At 41.6% G+C, this 25,573-nt stretch overlaps 2 protein-coding genes across 4 annotated transcripts; one reads left to right on the forward strand and one right to left on the reverse strand.

The window, feature by feature from the left end:
* Positions 1 to 8,036: 8,036 nt before the first annotated feature.
* Positions 8,037 to 9,435, reverse strand: LOC130478728 (olfactory receptor 1013-like). The gene is made up of 2 exons (XM_056850917.1): positions 9,416 to 9,435; positions 8,037 to 8,949 (listed from the first exon to the last, which is right to left on the reverse strand). The coding sequence occupies exons 1-2, from the start codon at positions 9,433 to 9,435 to the stop codon at positions 8,037 to 8,039; spliced, it is 933 nt and encodes a 310-aa protein (XP_056706895.1).
* An 8,660-nt stretch (positions 9,436 to 18,095) lies between these two features.
* LOC130478826 (olfactory receptor 1019-like) lies at positions 18,096 to 21,079 on the forward strand. 3 transcript variants are annotated; one of them, XM_056851069.1, is made up of 2 exons: positions 18,096 to 18,117; positions 20,169 to 21,079. In XM_056851069.1, exon 2 carries the CDS (start codon positions 20,270 to 20,272, stop codon positions 21,077 to 21,079), a length of 810 nt encoding a protein of 269 aa, XP_056707047.1. In that variant the 5' UTR covers positions 18,096 to 18,117; positions 20,169 to 20,269. The 3 variants fall into 3 exon arrangements, with proteins under 3 accessions (XP_056707047.1, XP_056707045.1, XP_056707046.1); XM_056851067.1 differs by lacking the exon at positions 18,096 to 18,117 and adding an exon at positions 19,965 to 19,982 and having other exon boundaries at positions 20,156 to 21,079; XM_056851068.1 differs by lacking the exon at positions 18,096 to 18,117 and having other exon boundaries at positions 20,141 to 21,079.
* The last annotated feature ends 4,494 nt before the right edge of the window (positions 21,080 to 25,573 follow it).

Genomic DNA, 25,573 nt, shown 5'->3' on the forward strand with positions numbered 1-25,573 from the left:
CTTTAAAAGTTGTTAACAGGCTCTCTTCCAAAAATGAGTAGTCCTCAGAGCATATCTTAGTTGCAATGTTTTCTAAATCCAGTTCTAAGAGGAAGATTCCAACAAATCGGGTTTTCCTGTCCAAGTATATATTGAATCATTCATCAAGCAGATTGAAGAGATCACTTACATTCAATTCTATTGGTATCAGCAAAGTTATTGGAATTTGATCTATTGTATGTTCTTTCTCTTGTTCCTCAGCTAGAGAGCTTTCTTGCATTGCAGTATTTGGGAATGCATCTTCAGAATCTTCTATGACTTCATTCCTGTTTGGGATTGCTGGCAGATTCAATTCCTTCAATTCTTCAGTTACTCCATTCATCTTCTGTGTTAGCGTCTGGGCCAGGGAATTCATAACTGTAATCAATTGCTCCATTTGTTTAGACAGCTGCAGTAGTTTCGTTTTGCTTAACAAACAGTTCTTGAATTCTCTTTTCCATGGTCACTTCTTGGGAGAAAACCTTGTGTCTGAATGTTGCAGGTAACAGTACTGATCCAGACCAATTGTCACTATTAAAAGCGATTTTGGCAGGTCCATTTATGAGAGTTCTGATCAGTATGGGTAGTTCAATAACAGTTAGTAAGCATAGTCGTCAAATTTTTTTTCCAGAAAGTGCTTTAGAACTTGTAATATTTAACACTGAAGTTTTAAAAAACCAACAAGTTTTTTCAGATGCTCTAGATCGGCACAAACAGGAAGTAGGAAATGGTGCAGCCACGGACCTTCCGATGTCCACGTTTTGTAGTTTTTTCCAAGGTAACCTTTAGATGATGCAGCCGGGGGACTCCTTCCGGTGCTGCGCGTTTGTAAAACTTCCCTTCTTCCCCAAGTCAGCAGAGATGTTATGCAGAGCACATCCGGAGATTGCAGAAACAAAAGTTAAAAAGCACAAACTGGGAGCGGCCAGGAAAAGGTAGGGTGGCCAAGGGGAGGGAGGGGTTTATTCCTCCTGTCCCCTCAAACGCCACAACTTGATTGGTTCCTCTCACGTCAATCAGAAAAGTTCAATTGTTGTGTCTACCCATAGATCGATTTGATAGAGTTCCTGCCGCTTTATCTGATGACTTATCTCGACAGAAGAAATCTTATTGTATTGGGGGGGGGAGTATGCAAAGATCCCTGGAGTTACCAACTTCCCGGTTGACTTTATTTGCTCGATAAGATCAAAAGTATTTCTTGTACTCACTTGTCTTCTGAGAGTGAGGTATTTTCCTTAAATAGTTCATAAGATGGTTATAGGTGCTGGAGGTCCAGGCCGGTAGCCAAGAATACGCCCAAGGCAATGTTTTCTCCCCTCAAAAGCCGAGCAGGACAGCGTCCACACCTCCGGGGGACTTAAAAAGCTCCCTCGGAGAGTATGGGAGTCACACTGCTATCTTCTGGCAGCAGAGGAATTCCTGCATCCATCTCACTATTTAGAGCCGGGTTGGTGTGCTATTGCACTCCAATTTAAAGCGATTCTTGGATTCTCCTGGGAGAGCCCTCCCTGGAGACTGTTGCCGGGGCCAAACCAGAAACCGGAAGTCCACGAAATGTTTCCAGTACTTTTGATTAGGTTATCTGCAACTCCCAGAGATATGTTATAGAGCTACTTCGCCTTTCAGAGGAACAATCTGATCTCTCAATGGAGAGATTACTGTCTGTTTATAGAGATGAATGCTCATGTATTACAGCTGTTTATGCCCTTCCAGGCAGGCTCAGGTTGGTCAATGGGCTAAAAAATACAATATAAAATCATACATATTATTTATTTATTTACATCATTTATATGTAGGGATTCAAGGCAGATTACAAGATTAAAATCAATGCAATATGAACAGAGTTATACCCACAGCAAACAATGCTTTGAAACTGGTTTACAAAATTAAAGTACACTGAAACAGTAAAATACCATACAACAGAATGACCAAATTGGAGCACAATGCAGTAAAACAGTAAAATACACAATTAAAGAACAATGGGATAAAAACACTGTAATATATGCAATGCAAAATGCAATGAAAACTGTCTAAAACATTCATAGACATTAAAACTACAACAACATTCCTTTTATAAAAATGCCACTCTGAACAATTCCATTATACATTTTACAGTCTTTGGTGGGGAGGAGTGGAATGCTGTAGTATAGCTTGATTCCATCAGATCTCAGAAGCTAACCAGGGTTCGAACTTGGATGGGAGACCACCAAGGAAGACTTTGCAGAGGAAGGCAATGGCAACCTATCTCTGCATAATCACTTGCCTTGAAACCCCCTTGCTGAGGTCATGGTAAGTCAGCTGCAACTTGACGGCACTTTATATACACACAAGACTTTGGGGATATTGGATTGACAGTAAGACACCAATTTTGTAAAAAGAAAAATTTAACCATACTTGTGATAAAAGCTACTGATTACAAAAAGGGGGAACCCCCAAATAGTTAATCTGTCCTTTATTCCTATTAGGGCTGTTGAAAAAAATATCAGTAAAGTTCGGCTTCGGCAAGATTCTGCCCTTTAAAATTCGGGCAGTGCCGAAGTCTGAACTCCACCGCTTCGGATCCCCAAAATTCAGCGGGAGATCCGGAGTTCAGGGAAAAATTCGGCCGGGTCTTTGAAGTGCTGGGCGCCGCCTGCCCAGGTGGCACTCACCACTTCAAAGAGTCGGGAAGGGGGCAGGGGTCTTTAAAGAGCCCCCCCCCACGGGCCTTCCATGAAGAAGGCGCAGATCTGTTTAAAGGGGCCCGTGTGCCTTCAGGGAAGCCCGTGAAGGCGCGGGGGGGCAGAGGGATTTAAAGGGGTTGTCAAGCCCCTCTGCGCTGTCTGTGCAGGCAGGGCAGAGGGGTTTAAAGACCCCTGCCCCTCTTCCCGGGAGTCCCCTGAAGGTGCACGGGGGGCCCTTTAAATAGATCTGTGCCTCCCGGCCAGGAGGCACAAATCTATTCCAAGGGCCCCCCGCGCACCTTCAGGGGACTCCCCTGAAGGCGCGCGGGGGGGCCTTTAAATAGATCTGCGCCTCCCAGTAGGGCTGTCGATTCGGTTCGGCCCAAACCGAAAAACAGCCGAATTTCCCCTGATTCGGCGGTTTTTAGTTCAGGACAAACCGAACTCAAAAATGGCGGGGAAATGGGGGAGCTGAATTCAGAGAGTTCGGGATTTCACAAATAAATTCGGTGCAGCAGCATAACCGTCAGTAAGCAACATTCTCCTCCGGCCAATCGGTGGCCAAGCTGGGTCTTCTTCTGGCCAATCAGTCAGGATTGAGTACTGGAGGAATCAGCTGCTGCGCGGCCCGGCCGGGGAGAGAAAGAGAGATAAATCCTCGTGGGAGGGTGCGTGTGCACATTGGCTCCTTTCCGTGGCTGCAGGGGCGCATTTTTGGGGGTAGAGACCCCAAACTTTCAGCAGAGCTTCAGATAAGCCTTCTTAAGAGACCCCCCAAGTTTTGTAAACATTGGGTAAGGGGGTCCCGAGATATGGGCTCCACCCCTTTTCCCTCCCCCTTTTCCATTTCCGTGGCTGCAGGGGGCGCTTTTTTTGGGGTGCAGCCCCCAAACTTTCAGCATAGTTTCAAACGAGCCTTCTTAAGAGACCCCCAAGTTTTGTAAAGATGGGTTCAGTGGGGACAGAAATATGGGCTCCCCCCTTTTCTCTTTCCATGGCTGCAGGGGGCACATTTTTGGGGGTGCAGCCCCCAAACATTCAGCATAGCTTCAGATGAGCCTTCTTAAGAGGCCCCCCAAGTTTTGTAAACATTGGGTCAGGGGGTCCCAAGATATGGGCTTTCCCCTTTTCCCTATTGGGATGAATGGATCACCCGATCCTGTATGCATCTCCAGAGCGGCAAATCCAAGGCAAAACCTCCCGTGCTTAAATAGAATCATATTGGATTACCCAGTCCTCCCAGCCCCTCCTGATGGAACAGAAGGCAGCCACAGTAAGACCCCTTTGAAATAATCTATTATTTTTCTCCTGTGTGTGTGTGTGGGGGGGGAAGCAGACTCTGTGTGTGTGTGAGGAGGGAGCAGTTTCTGTGGGTGGGGGGGGGGAAACCAAAGGGGACTTTCTTCCATTCTGCCTGGGGGGTGTGTGCCCCCTCAAGTCTCTCTCTCCCTGGTTTGAGGGGGGGGGCTTCAGTTGTGTTTCCTCAGGTTTTCTCTCATTCATAAGATCGGTTAGGTCTATTTTGATGCTTGCTCAAAACTGGTTTTCAAATGGTGACTTAAAGAATGCATTTGCCTGGTCCCTAGTCCGATGCAAAAGGGGAAATTCCACCCCTCCTGCTCATTATGCATAGCTAGCTGCCTCTGTCCCTTTCCATGGTTTGCAAACTCCCAGGTGTCAGGTGTTGCTTTGCATGATTGCAAACATGTTGCTTTGCATAGTTGTGTTGCTTTGCAGTTGTGTTGCTTTGCAAACTTCTTTGCACCTGCCCCACCCTTGCTCCCTGCAGCTCAGCTGTTTGTTGGGGCTGGGAGCTTTGTGCGTGGGCAGCAAGCTCTGAACAGAGATGCACATTAAGGGTGGGGGACCCCTTTTGGGGCCCATATCTCAGCCCCAATGACCCAATATTTACAAAACTTGGGGGGTCTTGCAAGAAGGGTTCTTTGAAGCTCCGCTGAAAGTTTGGGACCTCTACCCCCAAAAATGCCCCCTGGAGCCATGGAAAGGCGCGGTTGTGTTTTTAATAGCTTTTATTGGGCCGAATTTTTTTCCTAAACTTTGAATTCGCGCCGAATTGCATGGACCCGAAGTGGTGGAGTTCGGACTTCGGCATATCCTGAATCCAGACGGGCTAAATTCAGCCGAATCCAAACTATACCGAATTTTTTTTCAACAGCCCAACCTCCCGGCCGGGAGGTGCAGATCTATTCTAAGCCCCCCTGTGTGCCTTCAGGGGACTCCCCTGAAGGCGCGCGTGGGGGGGGGGCTTTGAATTGTTCAAAGTTGAAGCAGATACAAAGCATTTTTTATCCACAAATTGTCTAGGAATGTGTCTCAGCAGGATTCAAAGAATTCCACCACTTTACGAGATAGTGGTCTTGATTGCTTTAGGAATAGTGAGTGGTACTAAACCACACTGCTGTCTATACAAAGAAATTAAAGGTAAGAAGAGCCAGCAAAATGCCTGCCCTCTGTTGTTGATCAGGCTACTATACAATATATTTTGCCAGCATTCTAAACCAGAGTAAATATTTTTCACTTTGCATGTAAATACATTTTGAACTCCAAGGACTCAAAAGGAACATCAAAGTTAATGATATCGTCCATCCTCTGCTTAGGCTTCTTAAAATGAGTATGCAAATATATCTGACTTGGCTAAAATATCCTTCTCCCCATCGCTTCTGACTGGTTTAGCAGTCCTCAGAGTATGTTTTATTCAGGAGAGCAAAACATGCTGGAACCTGAGACTTTTGTGAATAATAAATTGACTTTGCCTTGGCCTTTTAGTTCATTATGAATCTTTTAAAAGGTTAGTGTTCTTTTCTTTATGTTCATTATGAAATTCTAGCATTCTTTAGGGGACATTTGGCACTGCTGTGGGATGAGAAGTTGGGAAAATCATGGTCTGCAAATAGAATTCCTTGTGCATGTGTTAATGTATACTGAATACAGACTAGCTCTTATCACTCTCCCCCTCCCATTAAATAGGGCACTCCCCTGAAGGTGCATGGGGGGCCCCTTTAAATAGATCTGCACCTCCTGGCCGAGAGGCACAGATCTATTCCAAGCCCTATTTAAAGCCCCCCCCCCGCACGCCTTCAGGGGAGTCCCCTGAAGGCGCGCGGGGGGGGGGGGGAGAAACAGATCTGCGCCTTCCAGCTGGAAGGCGCAGATGTTTAAAGGGCCCGAATTTGCCAAATTTATTCGGGAACACCCCGAACTAGCCAAATTCAGCTCCCCATTTCCCCCCCTTTTTTGAGTTTGGTTCAATCCTAACCGAAAAACCGTCAAATCGGGAGAAATTCGGCTGTTTTTCAGTTCAGACTGAACCGAATCAACAGCCCTAATTCCTATCAGACCACATCCCTTCTACCTCACAGAAAATTCTAGTCTCCTGGTTCTAGAAGACATTTAGGAGTAGGGTTGTAAGATGGCCTCTTCACTACAATGGCAACAAAAATGTGGGGCAGAAAGAGATTATGTGAAATTGTGACACTTCAGGACTCCCCCAATGTCTATGGTAAAAACGATAAAGATCTGGAGAATTCCAAGTGTGTTGTGACACAACTTCCAGGTTCCATCAGAAATTACATTGTATCCAGGTTCAGGCAGGCATATGGGGAAACAAGCAGCAAGTGTTGTCCAAGGCACAGTCCAGGGTAAAAACACAAGTAGTTAGAAGTCCAAGCACCAAAACAGAAGGGCAAATCCAGAAAGCACAAGCCAGGTCACATTCCAAGGTCAGGGGTAAAACCAAGAAACAAAGACCAAATCCAGTCCAATGTCAAAACACACTGCAGTCAGAGCAACAGCTGGGTTGTGGACAAGTTGCTTCCACACTGGTTCACCCTTCTCTGGCTGCTTTTATCAGGGAAACCCTGATCAGGAGCAGATGCAACTCCCCAACCTGCTGAGTCAGCCACAGACAGGTGCCATTCATCACTGGCTAAGTAGCTTCTGTGACTGTCAGCCCTGATCCTGTGGTGACTCAAGCTTACAGGCAGAAGTTGACTTGTGCTGGGCTGCCAACCATGTACTATGGCACCACTCCTGTGTCTCCCCCCAAGCCCACCTTCTCCGGTGTTCCAAAGGCTCTGGTGACCCTGAAGTTGAGGATGGTGGCTGCTGTTCTTCTGTTTCAGCCTTGGAACTTGGCCTGTAAGACTGAGGTGTGGCAAGCTGACTTCAACCTGAGACTCCCCTTCTACCTCAGACAGAGTCTCAGCTTTGTCTGGTGGGTCTTCTGTGGCCTCTAAGGGCTGGGACTGGCTTCCTCTGTCTCTTTCTCATCTGAGGAGGCATTTGCAGGCAGACTCATGATATGTTGTGATGTCATGCAACAACACTTCCCCCATTATTATTATTTTTTGCTCCCACTGGAGAAAAGAGCTGCCAACAGAGACTGGGAACTTGGGCCAGAAGATTGCCCACCAAGTAGCCCCCAAAGCCCTCTTTAAAAGTTTGGCATCATGACCCTTATGGAAATACAAGAGAAATGAAGTCCTCCTTATTTCCTCTAGACAACTGTTCCAGGAAGCTGGGGAAATCCCATGGCAAATGGTGCTGGTGCTGATGTGTTGAATGCAGCTGCCCCATGGGCTTGATCAGGTTTTTTAGCCACCATGCTCTCCCATAGAAAACATGCAAGTATTCTCACTTGCATGTTGTCCTTTTCTGCATAGGAGCATCACATTTTTTAAAAAAAAAACACCAACCTTAATGGAGAACATTCAAACAGGGCTCCTCTACTTGCAGTCTGAAGTCCAGCAGAGAGCTTGAACTGTATGATTCAGCTGTCTAAGCAAGTGTGTGTTTATTTTAGCATATAGCTTGGTTTAGTCAGTGAGATGTTGTATGGTACACTTTGCTCTAAAGAGATTGGTGTCAGGCTGACTTTTAGATTCTCCGTTTGCCTCCAGCTTCAAGGTTGTTTACCAGAGCAGGCTCCAGCTGGCATAGCTTCTCAGGGCCTGAGAGCTCTGTGGGAGCCTGGTAGTGTGAACTGTGTTATCTTGATATGACTGTATTGTCTGGCTTTCTCCATATAACCGAATGTACACCCTTCCCCCTTCCCCCTTCATTCCTGCCTTTTGATTTCTAAGCTCTGCATACCTGTTACCAATAAACCAACTCTTTTGGACTATCTGTCTCTTGATATGGCTTTTGGACTATCAGGACTAACAAGTGCTTACAATTGGGAGGGCTGAAAGCGCAACACAGTTTCTGATGTTAATGCTCACCTTTATTCTGGGACACATATTTTAGTGGAGGTGACAACAGTGAAACACAAAGGTTTAGCATAAAATAAGGCTTTATCATTTCTGTCTACCAGAATCACCTCTGTGAGCCTTCAGTTTAGAAACCTGTTCTTCTTCTGAGCAGCTTCTTCACAGCATTTTTCACATCCTTGTTCCTTAGACTGTAAATAATGGGATTCAGCATGGGGAAGACCACTGTGTAGAACACGGAAGCCCATTTGTCCCTGTCCAAAGCGTAGTTGGAGCTGGGGCGTGAGTAGATGAAGAGGATGGAACCATAGTACAAAGTGACAGCTGTCAGGTGGGAAGCACATGTAGAAAAGGCTTTGCACCTGCCCTCAGTGGAGCGGATCTGCAAGATGGCTGCTAGGATGAAGGCATAAGTGGCAAGAATAAAAGCTGAGGGGGCAATGATGTTGGAAGTAAGGAGGAAATATAGTACAGACTGGTAATTCTCAGTCACAGAACAGGAGAGCTTTACCAGAGGTGGCACATCACAGAAGAAGTCATCAATGATGTTGCCATCACAGAAGCTCAATGTGAAGGTTTCACTGGTGAGAATTGTGGCATTGATGAATCCACCTAAATATGAGAAGGCCACAAGTCCTATACAGAGCTTTCTGGACATGGCAGTGGCATATAGCAGCGGAGTAGCAATGGCTATGTAACGATCATAAGCCATAGCTGCCAGGAGATAGCACTCACTATATGCAAGACCAGCAGAGAAGAAGAACTGGGCAGCACAACCTCCAAAGGAAATGCTTTTATCCTCTGAGATACAGTTTACCAGGATCTTTGGGGTATAGACAGAGGAATACCAAACATCCAAGAAAGACAGATTCCCAATGAAGAAATACATGGGTATATGGAGGTGAGAACTGCTGACGATTAGAATTATGAGTGCAAGGTTTCCTGCTAAGCTAACTATATATATTAGCAGAAATAATACAAACAGACTCAGCTGAAGTTTTGGGTTAGATGTGAATCCTAGAAGGATAAACTCAGTCACTGTAGTATGATTTCTTCCTTCCATGAATCTCTTAGCAATCATGTGCTGGAATACCTGGAAACATTTAACACAGATATTGGTTGTGATGTTAGCACCATGTTTCACCAGAATGTGGGGTCCATTTTACTAAATGTTTTCTGATCCACAGATTTTACAAGAAAAATAAATAGGGAAAGAAAAAAGATGAACTGGCAGCTAACTGGGCTCAGTTTTTAACACATTTCTCATTAATATCTACAATTCGGGTTGCACACGCAGCTGCCCTTGAAAAGTTGCCTGGGCTTTCAGCTTCTTAACTTGGAACAAAACCATGTTATCAATAAAGTCTTTTAAAATTAGCTTTTAAAATTTTGCCGAATTCTTGGTTGTTGTTTTTTAATGAGCTTCTCTAACCATTTTGTAATTAACTCTGAGTAAAAACTTTCAAGGCGTCCAGTGCTGGCAACCATTACCTTTTAATATCTTATTCTGAAAGGTTCTGATTCATAGAGATCAGAAAAAAATAGTTCAGAGAACTGGAATGGTATGGAAACACATTGGTTCCTGGCTCTGCAGTTATACTTTGAAGAGTCTGACAACTGTCCCATTATGTGTTTGCATAATCTATTTTGCCTAATTAAAGTCACTTTACATTGCACAATCCTTTCTGTGTCATAAATAAGTGAATCATGCCAATGCCATATCATAACATATACAGGTGTTTCACAATAGGTGCATTAGGAATACCATTTGCTCTGTCTTTCATATAATTTTTGTTGCTGTTCCTGATTATCTTGTTTGTCTTTTATACAATTTATATGCTATTTGTATCATTTAAACATACTTATACATATGAAATTAATGCAACACTAACACTGGAAAACATGCTAATTATTACAGGATAAATCTGGCATAAAGAGGAAATGGTGCAAAAATTCCTCTTTAAATGGAAATGGAAAAATTCCAATTTTTAAATGGAAAAATGAGATCAAAATGAAGATATTTCAGTTGCAAAAGAGAGCTTTCAAAATTCATTCTCATCATTTCACAGCCAAGGATATTGGGACTTTCATTTCTCAAAGCAAACATCCAACAGAACCTGAGAACTCTTTCTTTTCACTTGAGCGGGGAACAGGCCAACTAGGGCACCATCACATATAACACTTCAACTTCAGCCATGTCAGTCAGCATAGTAGTACATGGAAAGACAATGAAACTGCATGCCTTTGTAATTCTAATTTGTTTTTGCCATATCCCATTATCATCATTTAATTATATGGAATCTACAAATTATACATATGCAGCTACAGGTGTTTGAAAAATATATATGAAGTCAACCTTACTCTGACACCAAATTTTGTACCCACACTTTCAAGTCTCAGCCTCAAGTGCCTTACCTTGCCAAGCCCAGCCAAAGAGAACAGAAGTTGTTCATTCCAGATATTGCAAATCTTTCAGAGAAAGAAGAAATAGCAGTTGGATGAAATTTCATGGAAAACTGCATGCTGTCTTAAGATATACTCTGTTATGTGTCTTATGTTGCTTGGAACAAATAGTCAATGTAAATTTTAGCACTAAATTTAAACACCCCAAATATCCAATGCATGTCTTAAATGATATTGAGTATGTCATTATTCTTGGAGTGAGAAGTATAAAGAGTCTTATTATACCTAGATTGTTTAAAGCTGCAAGAGTTAGGGAGGGCATCTTCAGAGAGTAGGCTCTGGGACAAAGTTACAGGGTGTGTGACCCCCTTTCCTTGTTCCTTTGGCTCAGAGGTTCCAAAACTTTTTGAGTCATGGAGCACTTTTCAGGAGAGAAATTCATCATGGAGCACTAATTATCACCTAGCACCTATATACTAAACTGAATTACTGTAGTATTTTCCTTTCCAATCTCTTCATGGAACACTAGGAGATGTTTTGCGGCGCACCAAGAGCTCCACGGAGCATAGATAATCTGCTTTGGATAATCTAAGATATACAATGTATCTTTTGGGGAATTCTAAAAATTTGGAATTATAAAATAGGATGGCATTATTAGCCTTCTTTATTCTCACTAGTTTCGGTGTACACGGGAAGAGTCCATTCCTTCTTCCATTGCTTCAAAGAATCTTGACGGGAAAGGTATGATGACGTCTATTTATCTAAAATGATATAGGGGTTCTGAAGGGCTTAATCCCTGTAGCATTTTTAATGCACTTCAGACCTGTGGAGCAATTAAGACTTTACATCTGGTGTTTGTTCCTGTGCAAAGATTTGTTTACTACTTGACTTCCATACAGAGTTTCTCTTGGGAACCAATTCCCTACTGCTCTTTACCTTGTGTTATGCTTAGAACACACTTCTAAGAACACTTCTTAGAACACGCTTCTGCTACCATTATCTAGATTACTTTCAACTGAATGTGCTTAAAGGACAGCTTGTATATTAAATGTCCATATAATTTAGGAAATGCATATTTGGGCTTTAAAATTTTGTATTGAAATTTACGTAGTCCATTTTCGTCATTTGCAAAAATTATGTTGTTATCCTAATTAGATAGTCTCCCCTTTTGTTTGGGGAATTAGCTGGGGAGACTATATTTTGCAAGAGGCAAGGGTAACCAGAATCTTTTCCCTTTTTATACAGAGATCAAATCCCTGTGGAAAACCCTTAATAAGGTGATTTGTTTTAAGACATAATTGGTTTTTATTGTAAAAATAACATTTTAAACACACACACACACAGAGCAAAACATACACAAAACATGATACACTCAAGAACTAGGAAATAAAAGGAAGGAGGGGGTGGACACAAGGTTATGAGGTTCCCAGGGGAAGGTATATTTACCGATCAGAGGGGTGGTCCAAAATGGCAGCTGTAGGGAGGGAAAAAGAAGGGGGCCCACAAGCAAGCAAGTGGGGGTGCATGCAGGGATGAACACACACCTTGCCATTGTGAAAGGGGTAATATTTATACCCCAAAGAGGAGTTGGAGGTATGGCTCACTATGCCTGGCAATATCTGGTCATTGCCAGTGGGCAAAAGGTGTGATTGCTTCCTGATTGGATTAATACTGGTAAGAAAGAAACAGAGTTTGGATGAATGGCTGGGTACTGAAGCTTTACTTGCACTTATAATTGAATCATCAGGGAAGTTTGCACTGTGTAGGAGATCCTGGGGACTTTGGTTATTGTCCTGCAAACTTAAGTTATTGCTTATGGCCATAGGTATGAGGAACTCTGCCCTGACCTGGATGGCCAAGGCTGGGCAGAGCTGAAGGGTTTTGACTCTTGGCTCTTAGCCCATGGATCACAGCCCATGGATTAACCTGGCAGGCTCCAACCCAGGATGTGTTGTACTTTTTGTGTTTTGATTATTTTTTATACTGAGTTTTATGTCAATTTGTTTAAAAGTGTACTTTTAAGCAGCTTTGCTTGGTGAGAAAAGAGGGATAAAATACTAAACAAACAACAAAACAAACAAATTCAGTTGCCAATTGTTTTGTGGTCTCCTTCTTCAATGCCTATAAGTAGCACATTTATCATCAGAGATTAGGATGTTGCAATGCTCTCTTCCTGCTGTGCCTGTGAAAAGTTTATCCTGCTGATTTCTGAAGGCAAGACCATGGTAAAATGCACAGGAGGAAGCCAGATAGTGACTCTAATTGCAACATACACTGCAGGAGGTTGAGGCCATTACTTAAAGCTATGAGAGGCAATACAGCATTAAATCCAATGGAATATTTCCATCCCATGCTCTCCCACCAACAAACTCCTTATAGAAGGGACAGGGTAAAATTTTAAAGAAATGAATGAATAAATGATTGAACGAATGATACATTTCATCATAACCTCAATTCTGTTTCAGCATATACCATAAAAGAGTGTGCAAAATCAAATCAGGATATGAAGAACATGAGGAAGTGGCTGCCTTTCTGACATTCTCAGTCCAAAAATAAATTACACAAATGGAGGAGAAGAGAATAAGAACCAACAGATAAGAACTCGTTACTTCATAACGCTAGTTGTCATCCACCCTGGCTTATTAGGAATCTTCCTTTTAGCTCCTTCTTATGTATTAAGCGGAATACCACATCTGATTTAGACCATGATGTGGAAGCTGAGAATCTGGTTAATGTTTCAGCAACATGGATACCTCATCAGAGGGCTTACATTAGCCAGAAAATGTGCTAGTTGCAAACCAAGGAAAGATGTATTTATCAAACATTCCACTTCTACACAGGACAGCTCTATCTTTTTTTCATTACAATTTTCTCCTCTGGCTATGCAGATCAACAATATCATCCTTAGACACTGGCATTTGTTAAATTCCATTCCGTCTTGTGACACCAAGCCTGTTATTGGAGTTACGAAACTCTCAGTCCATTAAAGATCTTTTGGTATGTGCTGACTTAAAAACTGCAAGTGTCACACCTGTTTTGAAATGCCATTACAAATGTATGCACCCGTTGTTCTCAGGCAATTCAGACCAAAACTTTCATTCATCCCTTTACTAAAAGGGCCTTTACTTTAAATCATTTTTCCAATTGCTCATCATTTAATAAGGTTTACATTCTTATTTGCTCTTGTGATCTTTTATACATGGGCACTACCATATGTGAGGAGCCCCGTGGGGCAGAGTGTTAAGCTGCAGTACTGCAGTTAAAAGCTCTGCTCACGAACTGAGTTCGATCCTGACTGAAGTCGGTTTCAGGTAGCCGGCTCAAGGTTGACTCAGCCTTCCATCCTTCCAAGGTCGGTGAAATGAGGACCCAGCTTGCTGGGGGTAAAAGGGAAGATGACTGGGAAAGGCCCTGGCAAACCACCCCACAAACAAAGTCTGCCTTGGAAACGTCAGGATGTGACGTCACCCCATGGGTCAGGAATGACCCGGTGCTTGCACAGGGGGCCTTTACCTTTTACCACATGTACCTTGAGATAAAGACTCTCTGAACATTGCAGCAAAATCAGAAATTGCAATCTACAAGCTCCTTTGGTAGCTCATTTCATGGAAAAAGAAATTCACCATCTGATTTCAAGTTTTTAGTTACTGACATGATAGTACCCAAACCCTACCAATCTTATACTATGGAAAAAATACTGTTACAAAGAAAGGTCCATTGGATTTTCACTTTAAATACATTGGCTTCATATGGCCTTATTGATCGCTTGGACCTATTTCATTTTTTATAAACTTTGCTCATGTTTGAGGTTTACACGTGGAATAAATCTCTCAGTTTGCTCCTGGTCCCTTTAAGGATGTATTTCCCTACATGCATATAAACCTGGGTGATGCAATGTACTCCACTTCAGTGCATAGCCGTCTACACTGCACATGTTAATTGAATTTATGGCTTCATTGTCTCATAGTGTAAGTTTTCAATTGGGTTTGGGAGACTTTCCATTTTATCTTTATGTGCCTTTGTTTACTAATTGTTATGTATTTTATTTTACTCATTACAGACCTATGTGTCATAAATGATAACTTCCTCATTTCTGATTATAGCTACAGTAAGTCCCATGTAACCTGTTGTAAACAAGTTATATGCAATTATTGTGTGATATTTCTATTAGTTATACTTTTGTTTGTTGTTGAATTTCAAGGTTACAGTCCGAAGAAGAATATCGAAATGAGATACTAGCCGGCAGACCTATCACTGTTGTGGTTCTATGTTATATTATCAACACTTTTGCTTTTTGCGTTTGCTCATTATTTGTATATTGTAATGTATGTTTTGCAATTTATTTGAACCTTTGTTGTTACTACTATTTTGAAATTTTTTGGAGTTGCTACAAGTAATTAGATAAATTCAATTAACATGTGCAGTGTAGACGGCTATGCACTGAAGTGGAGTACATTGCATCACCCAGGTTTATATGCATGTAGGGAAATACATCCTTAAAGGGACCAGGAGCAAACTGAGAGATTTATTCCACGTGTAAACCTCAAACATGAGCAAAGTTTATAAAAAATGAAATAGGTCCAAGCGATCAATAAGGCCATATGAAGCCAATGTATTTAAAGTGAAAATCCAATGGACCTTTCTTTGTAACAGTATTTTTTCCATAGTATAAGATTGGTAGGGTTTGGGTACTATCATGTCAGTAACTAAAAACTTGAAATCAGATGGTGAATTTCTTTTTCCATGAAATGAGCTACCAAAGGAGCTTGTAGATTGCAATTTCTGATTTTGCTGCAATGTTCAGAGAGTCTTTATCTCAAGGTACATGTGGTAAAAGGTAAAGGCCCCCTGTGCAAGCACCGGGTCATTCCTGACCCATGGGGGTGACGTCACATCCTGACGTTTCCAAGGCAGACTTTGTTTGTGGGGTGGTTTGCCAGGACCTTCCCCAGTCATCTTCCCTTTTACCCCCAGCAAGCTGGGTCCTCATTGAATGAAAGAAAACATAAACACTTTTTAATTTGGAATCCTTTTGCCTCTGTCTTGATTCTTAAGGTCACAGTTAATGGGCTCCGGTATAGTTGGCTGCGATCTCGCTATATAAATACGTAGTTTCCGATTGCTCAAGCTAATTTCCCCATTTAAAGGAGCAATTCAGGTAACACTTTCCCTTCCGTGCATTTGCATATTTTTACAAGAGGGTTTGTGGCCAAAATTCTTATTGGCTGAATAAAAGAGTGGATTTCTGATTTTTTTTTTTCTTACAGAGTCGAATGGTGGGCAGTCAGACTGCCATTCTATGAATGTCCAGATGGTGGCAGCAGATAGTAAACTCTATTTGGTGAAAGGGAATGAGTGGATAAGCTGGAAAAGGTCAGTTCCTCATTGTGGCCTGCCAGTTTGAGGCCTAAGAGGGAGGGAAGGAGTGAGCCAGAACTGCAGCCCTTTTCCTGGATTGTGATGGAATGGCAGCCACTTTCCAAAGCCACTGCCTGGGAAATTTGGAGAATCAAAGGAAAACATGAAAAACTACAAAGATTGTATGTGTGTGTGTGTGTGTGTGTAATGCCTTAGAATCCAGTATCTGTGTAACTGTTCTGGAAAATCACAGTCATGACCGGAAACAGCAATTTTTGTGTATATTTTTGGCTCAGGGATTCTGGAATGCACACTCTAGTGGTTATATCATTCTCCCACCCTGATATTGAAGCTATTCTCAGAAATAATTTATTATCAAGGAAACAGACTGCTGCGAGCAAAATTATAAGGCATTTCAAAGACACATATACTGCAGTTGAAAAAATGTAGAGTCTTAAGTTGCCACTGAGATAATTTGCACACAAATATTTATCCCTTTGATTTTCTTAATTCGTAATTCCCTTCTCTTCCACCCCACTATTTCTTCTAGTCTGGTAAAAGCTGTCAGGGGTGTGTGCACAATTAATTAGGAACCAAAGGAATTGGAAAGCTTCAGTGTGGCAGTTACCTCATCTTTAACACCACTCTCTTCTCTTGTTCAAACTTGGAAGATCACTTATTGCCTTGAGAAGTATTAAAAGCAACAACTCATTTAAGGAGATTTCACAACTCTTCACTGTCAAACTGCAGCTTTTTGACATTTCAAAAGGCTGAAAAAATGCAACTACATTTTCTACCACTGTGCCTTAAATACAACTACTGACAAGTAAATGACTGTTTTGGGAAAACAAAGTCTTGAAGCTGCTTTAAAGGCAGGCCTTTGAAAGGTTGCTGCTAATGCTTTCCTTGCCAGGCAGCCTTCCCAAAGCCAAAATTCAGCTTGATGTCTCCTGTCCTGAGTTGACCTGGGGTCTTCTCAATGTTTCCTTCCTGCTGTCTTCCTCCCCTTTCCAGTTTGTTTCAGGTTTCGGCAGTCCTAATCCTTTTGCATTGCTTATTGAATGGCCCATCCTGTTTATTGCAAATATGAAATTTAAATCAGATAGAATGTAGTTATTTAATTCTGAAATCCATGCTAGCACTTGAGCCTCTTTTATTAAGCTCAATAGCAGTCTATGCCTCCTGAGCCTCACTGGCTCCTCAGCTCATCTGATCCTGCTGGACGAAAACGCAAAAAAGATTCTGCTGGTCTCAAACAGCAGCAAAGTTCTGCTAGCATTTCTTTCTATCTGTCAATTGCTGTAGTGGTCCATTGAGCAAGGTATCTATGTACTGCACCTTGCATAGACAATAGGAAGATCCCTTATTGTGAATTGGTCCAAATATCACTGTACTGCTTGACCTTGTGGTGACTCTCCAAGTGATTCTTCTTTGCCAGCCAACTCTCTGTGATCCCTCTGATGAAAAATGCTAGGGATGGACCTGGGGTCTTCTGAATGCAAAGAGTTTGCCATTGAGCAAGGGATGATGTAGGCAACAGATTACTGCATTGATGTAAAAAATAACCCACTTTCATCACATGAGGTTGCCTTCCAATGAAATGTTCATTGTCAAAATTGATTTGAGAATACAATCTTACTGTGACATTACCATGGCAAAAAGTAGAATAATTTGATGAAATTTGGTAAAACAACAAAGAACTATGACCATTGTTTAGGGTCATAGTTTATGGCCATTAATGAAGTTGGTTGCAAAGTCTGGAAGTGAGGAGAGCTCTCCTCTCCTAAGGACTATGCCCAGATTCAAATTTGTTCATTTTCTTTTGAAATGTCGGTACACACATCATCATAACTCTTCTATACAACTATTTTGATAGCAATAATAATCACTATGCAATCTATCTAGGCTGAGTGCCACGGGAGGTGCCACCAAGGGAAGGTCTTTTGTTGCTCAGTAAACACCACCCAGCTTCTTTAAAAAAGAACGCAAATGCTTACAGCTTCTGGGATCAGTGCACATTATGAATGAAAATGACAGCAGGTAAGGCTGAGACTGTGCAATCCTGTATGCTGAATCCTGTATGTAACCTTTATAAGAAATCAGTGTATGGGGAAGAAAGAGTCCTTTGTTTGTGATAAAAGTAGTTGACATTACTGGAACAGATTTCAGTTTTTAGTGTCTGCAAACATAAAACCATATTTTTTTAAATAAATGCTGTAGCCCTTTGTTCTAATTAGCATTAGTGGCTGGAAACCAATGAGGTTTTTTTTCATGGTTTAGATTTTATTGAAATTTCCTTGTGTATATCTATGTGTGACATAGCTGCTTACCAACAAGACAATGTGTGTTCCCTCTTGGAAACAATAGGGCAATTGTTAAGAAATCTTCTGAACTTTCCAAAGGCAGGTTTCCTATCTCCCTACAATTTAAAAACTATACAGATGTCTGTAGGAAATGGAGTAATTTATCTCCCACTTCTTGGAGGATGGATCATAGATTGGATATAAATATTCCTGTCAGTAGTTTTGAGTGCTAATAACAACTGCTGTTTTCAGTGTGCTCTATCTAGAAATAAGTAGGGATGAGAACTTTATTTTGTAAAATAAAATGCTGACAGTGAGTTATGGTGCCTCAAGATAATGGTGGGGGTGGGTCTACAGGTTCTTCTCACAGCCCTTTCCATATTTTCCCCCTTTCAAAATCACCCTTAATACTGTGAATGCACAGATCTGTTCTGCCATACAAGATTAACTCTTCTGTATTCTCTATTTCCATATGCAATCCTGTCCAGCTCCTCTGAGTACCAATCATTCACTTCAACAGCTAATGAACATTCTTCCTCACTGGATCTAGTGGCCAGTACTTCCCACAACATGATCCACTGCCTATAACTTCCAGCTAGGGCTGTTGAAATTTTTTTGGGGGGAAATTCGGGTTCGGGTCATTCCCCCCCCCTCCGGAAAACCCGAATGCTGAATTTCCTATACCGGTAAAGGTAGAAATTCAGCTTTAAATTTGGGAGTCCTGAAAAAAATGGCCATTTAAACCCATTAAACCCATTTTGCGACTTTTTGCAGCTCCTGGGGAAGCATTTTTGCAGGTAGAGGTCCCAAATTTTCAGGGTAGCTAGAAGGGACTCTAGCTTGCATGGAAGGGTTCTTCCTTGCAAGAACCCCCAAGTTTGGTAAAGGTTGGGTCAGGGGGTCTGGAGTTATTGGGTCTGGGGTCCTCCTCCATTGAAATGCATTGACAAAGTGGCTGTGTTCAGATGCTTTAGTGTGATCTTTGCAATGTATCTCAATGGAGAAGCTGGGCTTTAAACGGTGGGAAAGTTCACCCAGTGCCTCCATAGAGATGCATGTATACATCAACAGCCCTACTTCTAGCTGCATAGTGGACCATGACAGAGAGCAATAATTTAGGGGCTCACATCTTCAAATAAGTGTGACAGGTCGGGTGCAGGGGGGCCATGGATAGGAAGAGGGGATGGGCTGGGGGATGAGAGACCACAGGTGGAGAAGTGGGTTGCCACCTCACAAGAAGAGTATGGCCTGGAAGGCCAACAACAGGATGAGGCTTGCTGATCCAGGATGAGGGAGTGCCATTGGGTTGAGAGCTCATGGGTAACAGAGAGTAGGTGAATCAACACCTGGGGAAGGGGGCCATGACTAGTTATTGGGATAGACACAAACTGGTGGTGCAGAGGAGCTAGAAGGCATTATGAGAGTGAAGGAAACGCTGATGGGGCATGGGGTGAGAGTGAGGCAAACTGTCTGCGTGCATCCTGGGGAACCAGTGCTGTATAACTGGACTTGCTAATAAAAGTTTACGAACTATTGGGAAGGCCACACTTCTTTATTATAGTGGAACCCCCACCCCAAGACCAGCCGGCAGTGAGCCTCTGCCCTATCCACACCACATTTTCCTTCCCTGATGAAGCAGCCCATCACAGTGAGACTGTTTTCAATCTAAGCAATAGGTGAATACAATGTATATTATAGAAGGAAATTCTTGATAATAGCTGGTGGTGATTCAATTTCACATACAAAGTCACAGAAAAATTGAATGGAGCCCCATTTGGAACAGTGCAAAGAGAATGGAAACATGCTTGGAGTGGATTATTTGGAATGGAAAAGTGGAAGACATCCACACACACCTCTGCTCTAAACTGCCACCTGAAGAAATAATCTTAGTACTGTGTTAAACATATGGCTATGTGTAACATTTAGATAGGACCTAAATCAAACTCTGATTGCTTTATATAATCAAGTTGAATCTCATTATTTGGCAGATAATGGACCACACTGAAGGAGCAGTGCTTGGACGTTACGTGAACTGTGCATAGTACTGACTCTCATTCTTTCTGCTCTAGGCTTTAGAGAAATCAGAAACACAGAAGATATTTCAGTGTTTCACAACTTCTCAGCTATAAGTACCTCTGTGCTCACCTACAAATCACAAAAAATAAAAGAAATGCATGCAGAGAACCACACTGAAGTTACAGAATTTGTTTTCCTGGGAATTGTGGAAGATCCACAGATCCAAGTTGTCCTCTTTGTAGTGTTCCTCACCATCTATCTGATCAACCTTGTAGGCAACATGGGCATGATCTTCCTGATAGTACTCAGTCCTCATCTGCATAGTCCCATGTACATTTTTCTCAGCCAGTTGTCATTCCTAGACCTCTGTTACTCGTCGGCCATTGGACCCAAGATGCTTGTTGACTTCCTGACTGAAAGAAAGGTCATTTCCTTTGCTGGCTGTGTTGCACAATTATTTGTTTTTGGTGCCTTTGTGGACACTGAATGTTTTCTGTTAGCAGCTATGGCTTATGACCGTTATGTCGCCATCTGCAGTCCACTACAATATTCCATCATCATGTCCAGAAAAGTCTATATCTGCCTCATTCTAGGTTCATACGCTGCTGGGGTTGGGAATACAGTAGTACAGACGATATCTCTCTTCACTTTAGATTACTGCAGCTCCAATGTTATCAATCATTTCTTCTGTGATATGCCCCCTCTCTTTGCCCTCTCCTGTTCAGACACCCATATCAATGAGATGTTGCTATTTGCTTGTGCCAGTTTCCTTGAGTTCAGTTCTCTCACTGTCATCCTAGTCTCATACATCTTCATTCTCTCCACCATCCTAAAGATAAACTCTGCTAATGGTAGGCACAAACCCTTCTCTACATGCGCCTCCCACTTGACCGGAGTCACCCTCTTCTATGGGACAATTATATTCATGTACTTGCGTCCTTCATCTGCATATGCACTGGGTGAAGACAAGTGGGCCTCTGTCTTCTACACATTGATAATACCAATGATGAATCCTCTGATCTACAGTGTAAGGAACAAGGAGGTAAAAGAGGCTTTCAAAAAGATAATGAAGTCAAAAATAGTTTTCTGATTCATCTCAATCTTAGCCATGGATTTCTACTGTACTAGTAAGAATTCAGCTATTTTTACACTGTTCCGTGTTTTTGGTGCCTGGTTTTGTGTATTTTTGTAGAGATGATGTTTTGTAGAGATGTAGAGAGATGAAAACATGAATATGCATACCCATGGACAGTGATGGCTGTAATGTTGGTCTCTAAGGTGTTGCTGAACTGGAATCTAACTGTTCTACTGTAGACCAATATGGCTACCCTCTGAAATTATATTATGTTGTCTCTATATGCAGCCAGTTGGCAGAGCTGTTCTTCTGCTCACTTATCATTTAGTTCTACTGCTTTACAACCATGCCTCTGCCCTTCAACACTGCCATTTCCTCCAGTGGAACTGATCTCTGTATTCTGGAGATTAGTTGTAAATCCGGGACAATGCCAGACCCCACCTGGAGGCTGGCAACTGTATTTGTACCCGTATTACTAACAAGATCTGGTCAAATTATTACCCTGACCTGTATGGCCCAGGCTAGCTCGATCTTGTCAAATCTCAGAAACTAAGTTAACCAGGGTTGGCCCTAATTAGTATTTGGGTGGGAGACTACAAAGAAATTCCAGGGTTCCTATGCAGAGGCAGGCAATGGCACACCACCTCTGAATCTCTTTCCTTGGACTTCCGGGGTCGGACGACGCCACCAGCACAAGCATGGGGAGCCGCACTCCAGCTGCCCACTGCCCGGGGGCATTAAAGCCGCCCTTGTGGAAACCGGCAAGCGGCACCCCTTGGGAGAAGAGGGGATGTGGAACTGGGAGCCGGCGGCAGCCCCGTCATCCGAGCGATAGCCGCCGAGAAATCGGCGGTGGTTGCTCTGACGGGAGCTGCTGAAGAGCCGGCGCCATCTTAAAGGGCCAGCTGGAAAGATGCGGTGGTGGGATCCGATTTTAAAAGCAAGTTGATTTTAAACTTTTTTTCACTCAATAACTTTAAACTGGGGTGTTGGGCAGAGGTGTGAATTAAGGAAACAACTTTGGATTATCTATAATTTCACTACGCTCTCTTTAGTGACTTTTGGCTTTTTGCCAGAGGACTGACGCAGCTCAAAAACTTGCTTTCAGTATTGGAAGACTCTTATAACAAAGGGAAAGAGTAAGAAAACAGTCACAGTGACATGAAATATAACAACTGATATGTCATAACAAGTGTGTTTTCTCCATACTGAAGTGATCCAGCTGAACTAATTTTTTTTAAGCCGATGAGCCCCCCTCCCTCTGTTTGGATTATTGTGGGACTCTGCTCAGCATCTGGAAGAAAAAGAGAAGCAAGGCAAGGAATCTCTTAAAGAAACAAAGCTACTGGTACAGCTTCCTCCACGCAGACCTTCTGTATCTGCACCTACACTAAAACAGACAACTTCATCCTTATCAACTACATCAGTGACAACAAAGATGACTCCAAAAGCTAAACCTGATGTGACACTGAACTCTGTATTTGAACTGTTAACTAAGACTCACCAAGATGTCACAGAAATGAAGCAGGAGCTGACCCAAAATATAGCTACTACATCTCAGAATTCAGTTGCAATTGCTGCCTTGCAAGACACAATCACCTCTCTGACTGTTAGACAAGACAAGGTGGAAGCCAAACTTCTTAAAACAACACAAGAGACTAAAGAAATCAAGAAAAAGGTGGACACCTTGGAGATGTCATTAGCAGCTTCGTGTGAAAGGGATGAGAAACAAGAAGATCAAATGGCAATGCTTGAACTTAAGATCAAGGAATCCTCCCTACTCATACGCGGGCTGAAAGAAAAGATTGAAGGACGTGATTTGAGGGGATATCTGACAAGTCTTTTGGCAGATTTTCTACAGGAGGCGGAAGAAGTTATCGAGGGGATGATAGTGATGGCCTACAGAATTAATTCTACATATGCAACTAGAAATAAAGTACCAAGGGACTGCCTGCTTCAACTTTTCTCCAGGAGTCATCGTGATCTTATCCTAAACAGCCATTACAAGATGCCACTTAAAGTTGAAGATGAATCTCTGAGATTGATGAAGGAAATACCTGCAAGGTTGCTGAGGAAAAGGAAAGATTTCATGGAGATTGTGGAGCGTCTAAGACTCAATGGAATACAATTTAGATGGGAATTTCCACAGGGCATTTCTTTCACCTTCAAGGCTAAAAGGTTTAAGTTTACAGATGTGGATAAGCCCCAACAGTTTTTGCGAAGATATGATGCAGAACTCTTTAAACCAACCAAGCCGACCAAACAACCTACAGGCAGAGAGTCTATGGAAGAAGAAAGGCATCTGAAGCAACTGGTGGTGGAGGCTTACCAATAGACTCAGCAGAGGAGTCTCCGACTGATGATAAGGAAGGCTGAACAGAGAAAAAATGAATTTTATGAGGGAGGGAGAAGGGGACAGGTTATGGGATATGGATGATAATTTTGGCTTTGGAAGGAGATAATGGATCTAACTGAATTTTAATATGTTACAGGTTCTTTCTTGGAACGTCAATGGTCTGAATTCTCCCAACAAAAGGAGGAAAATATTTTACCATTTACAAAAGTCTAAAGCTAATGTTATTTGCTTACAGGAGACGCATATACTCCCAAAAGATGTATTTAGATTGGAACACATGAACTTTTCACGTCATGTAATGAAAAGAAAATCCTAATGGAATAGCTATGTATTTACCTTTGTCATTAGAACCGAAAAATATTTATCATGATGTAGAAGGAAGAATGTTGTTGGTGGAAATACTTTGTGGGTTCCAGAAGATATTATTGGTTGGAGTATATGCGCCTAACAACAATCAAAAAATGTTTTATGATAACTTAGCAATAATATTAGCTGAACATGCTACAAAAAAATTATATGGATGGGGGACTTTAATGGAGTAATGGTACCTAAGTTAGATAGATCTGGTAAAAAGAAAAAGGCAAAAAATGAAGGCAAATTGCCTGGAACATTTAACGATCTTACAGATCAATGGGATATGTTTGATGTCTGGAGATTGACAAATGGTAATAAGAAGGGATATACCTATTTTTCATTAAGACATCTTACACATTCCGGAATAGATATGTTATGGCTTTCAAAAGGGTTGATAAACAGATCAGAGAATCCGGAGATTTTACCTAAGGTATTATCAGATCATAATGCGGTAACAGTAAAAATTAACGTAGGACATAGAAGACAGAAACCTTGGATAATAAATGAAGTTCTTCTAAAAAATACTAAAATAGTGGATAAATTGAAGGTGGATGTACAGAATTATTTTAATGAAAATATAGATAAAGGTATTCGGGAGGATATAGTTTGGGATGCCGGCAAGGCAGTGATTAGAGGAGTATTAATTCAACAGAATACAAGATGGTTTAAGGAAAGGGAGGCAAAGAAAAACATATTTTGGATGAAATAAGACAAGGGGAACGACAGCTTAGAAAATCTCAAGATAAAATATCTAAACAGGAACAGCTTGACAAGATTAGAATAGGGCAACATCAGTATGAATTTTTAATAGCGGATGAAATTGAATGGAAAATCATCTTTAATAAACAAAGATTCTTTGAACATGCTAATACGCCGGGTAAAATGTTAGCTTGGCAACTCAAGCATAAAGAGAAAAAAGTACCAATAACCCAAATTAAAAGGAAGGGTAAGATAATACGAGATAAAGGTGAGATAATAGAAACTTTTGTGGAATATTACACAAATCTGTATAGAAAGAATCCAGTTTTAGAGAAAGAGATGGAATCATATCTCACTAAATTTGATTGGGAAAAAATAACCCAAGAAAATAAAGAATTACTGGATTCTCCAATAACTAGAGCAGAACTAGAAGAGGTAATAAGTAAAAGTAAACTAAGTAAATCACCAGGACCAGATGGATTTACCGCATTTTACTATAAAGTACTTAAAGACCAGCTAATCCCTTATCTATTAGATGTGATGAACTTATGTTTGATAAACGACACTATTCCTCAAACATGGAAACAAGCAAATATAACATTAATACCTAAGGTGAACTCGGATATATCGGAAGTCAAAAATTACAGACCGATTTCATTATTAAATAATGATTACAAATTATTTGTTGCAATTTTAGCTATGAGATTGAAAAAGGTATTAAATCAAATAATACATGAAGATCAAGCAGGGTTTTTGCCAGGGAGATTAATCAGTCAGAATGTAAGGGTGGTAATAGATCTTTTAGAATACATGGAACAAGATACAACCCCGATAGCTATGATATTTTTAGATGCAGAAAAAGCATTTGACAATGTGAATTGGCAGTTTATGATTAAAATATTAGAATTTATGGATTTTGGTGAGAATTTTAGGACTGCCATTAAAAGTATATATACTCATCAAACCGCTAATTTGCTGATAAACAGAATGCTATCACCGAAGATTGAGATTCAAAGGGGAACAAGACAAGGATGTCCTTCTTTCCCCTTTGCTGTTCATTTTGGTATTAGAATTGTTATTGAAAAATTTAAGACAAAATG

Source organism: Euleptes europaea, chromosome 6, assembly GCF_029931775.1.
Source record: "Euleptes europaea isolate rEulEur1 chromosome 6, rEulEur1.hap1, whole genome shotgun sequence".
Taxonomy (NCBI): Eukaryota; Metazoa; Chordata; class Lepidosauria; order Squamata; family Sphaerodactylidae; genus Euleptes; species Euleptes europaea.

Bases quoted from the DNA above. Each gene is read 5' to 3' on its own strand.
- LOC130478728 (XM_056850917.1), bottom strand. From the start codon at position 9,435: ATGAATCAGAACCTTTCAGA. The intron at 8,950-9,415 runs ATAAGATATTAA...AAATCATACTAC, and splicing joins ATGAATCAGAACCTTTCAGA to AGTGACTGAGTTTATCCTTC.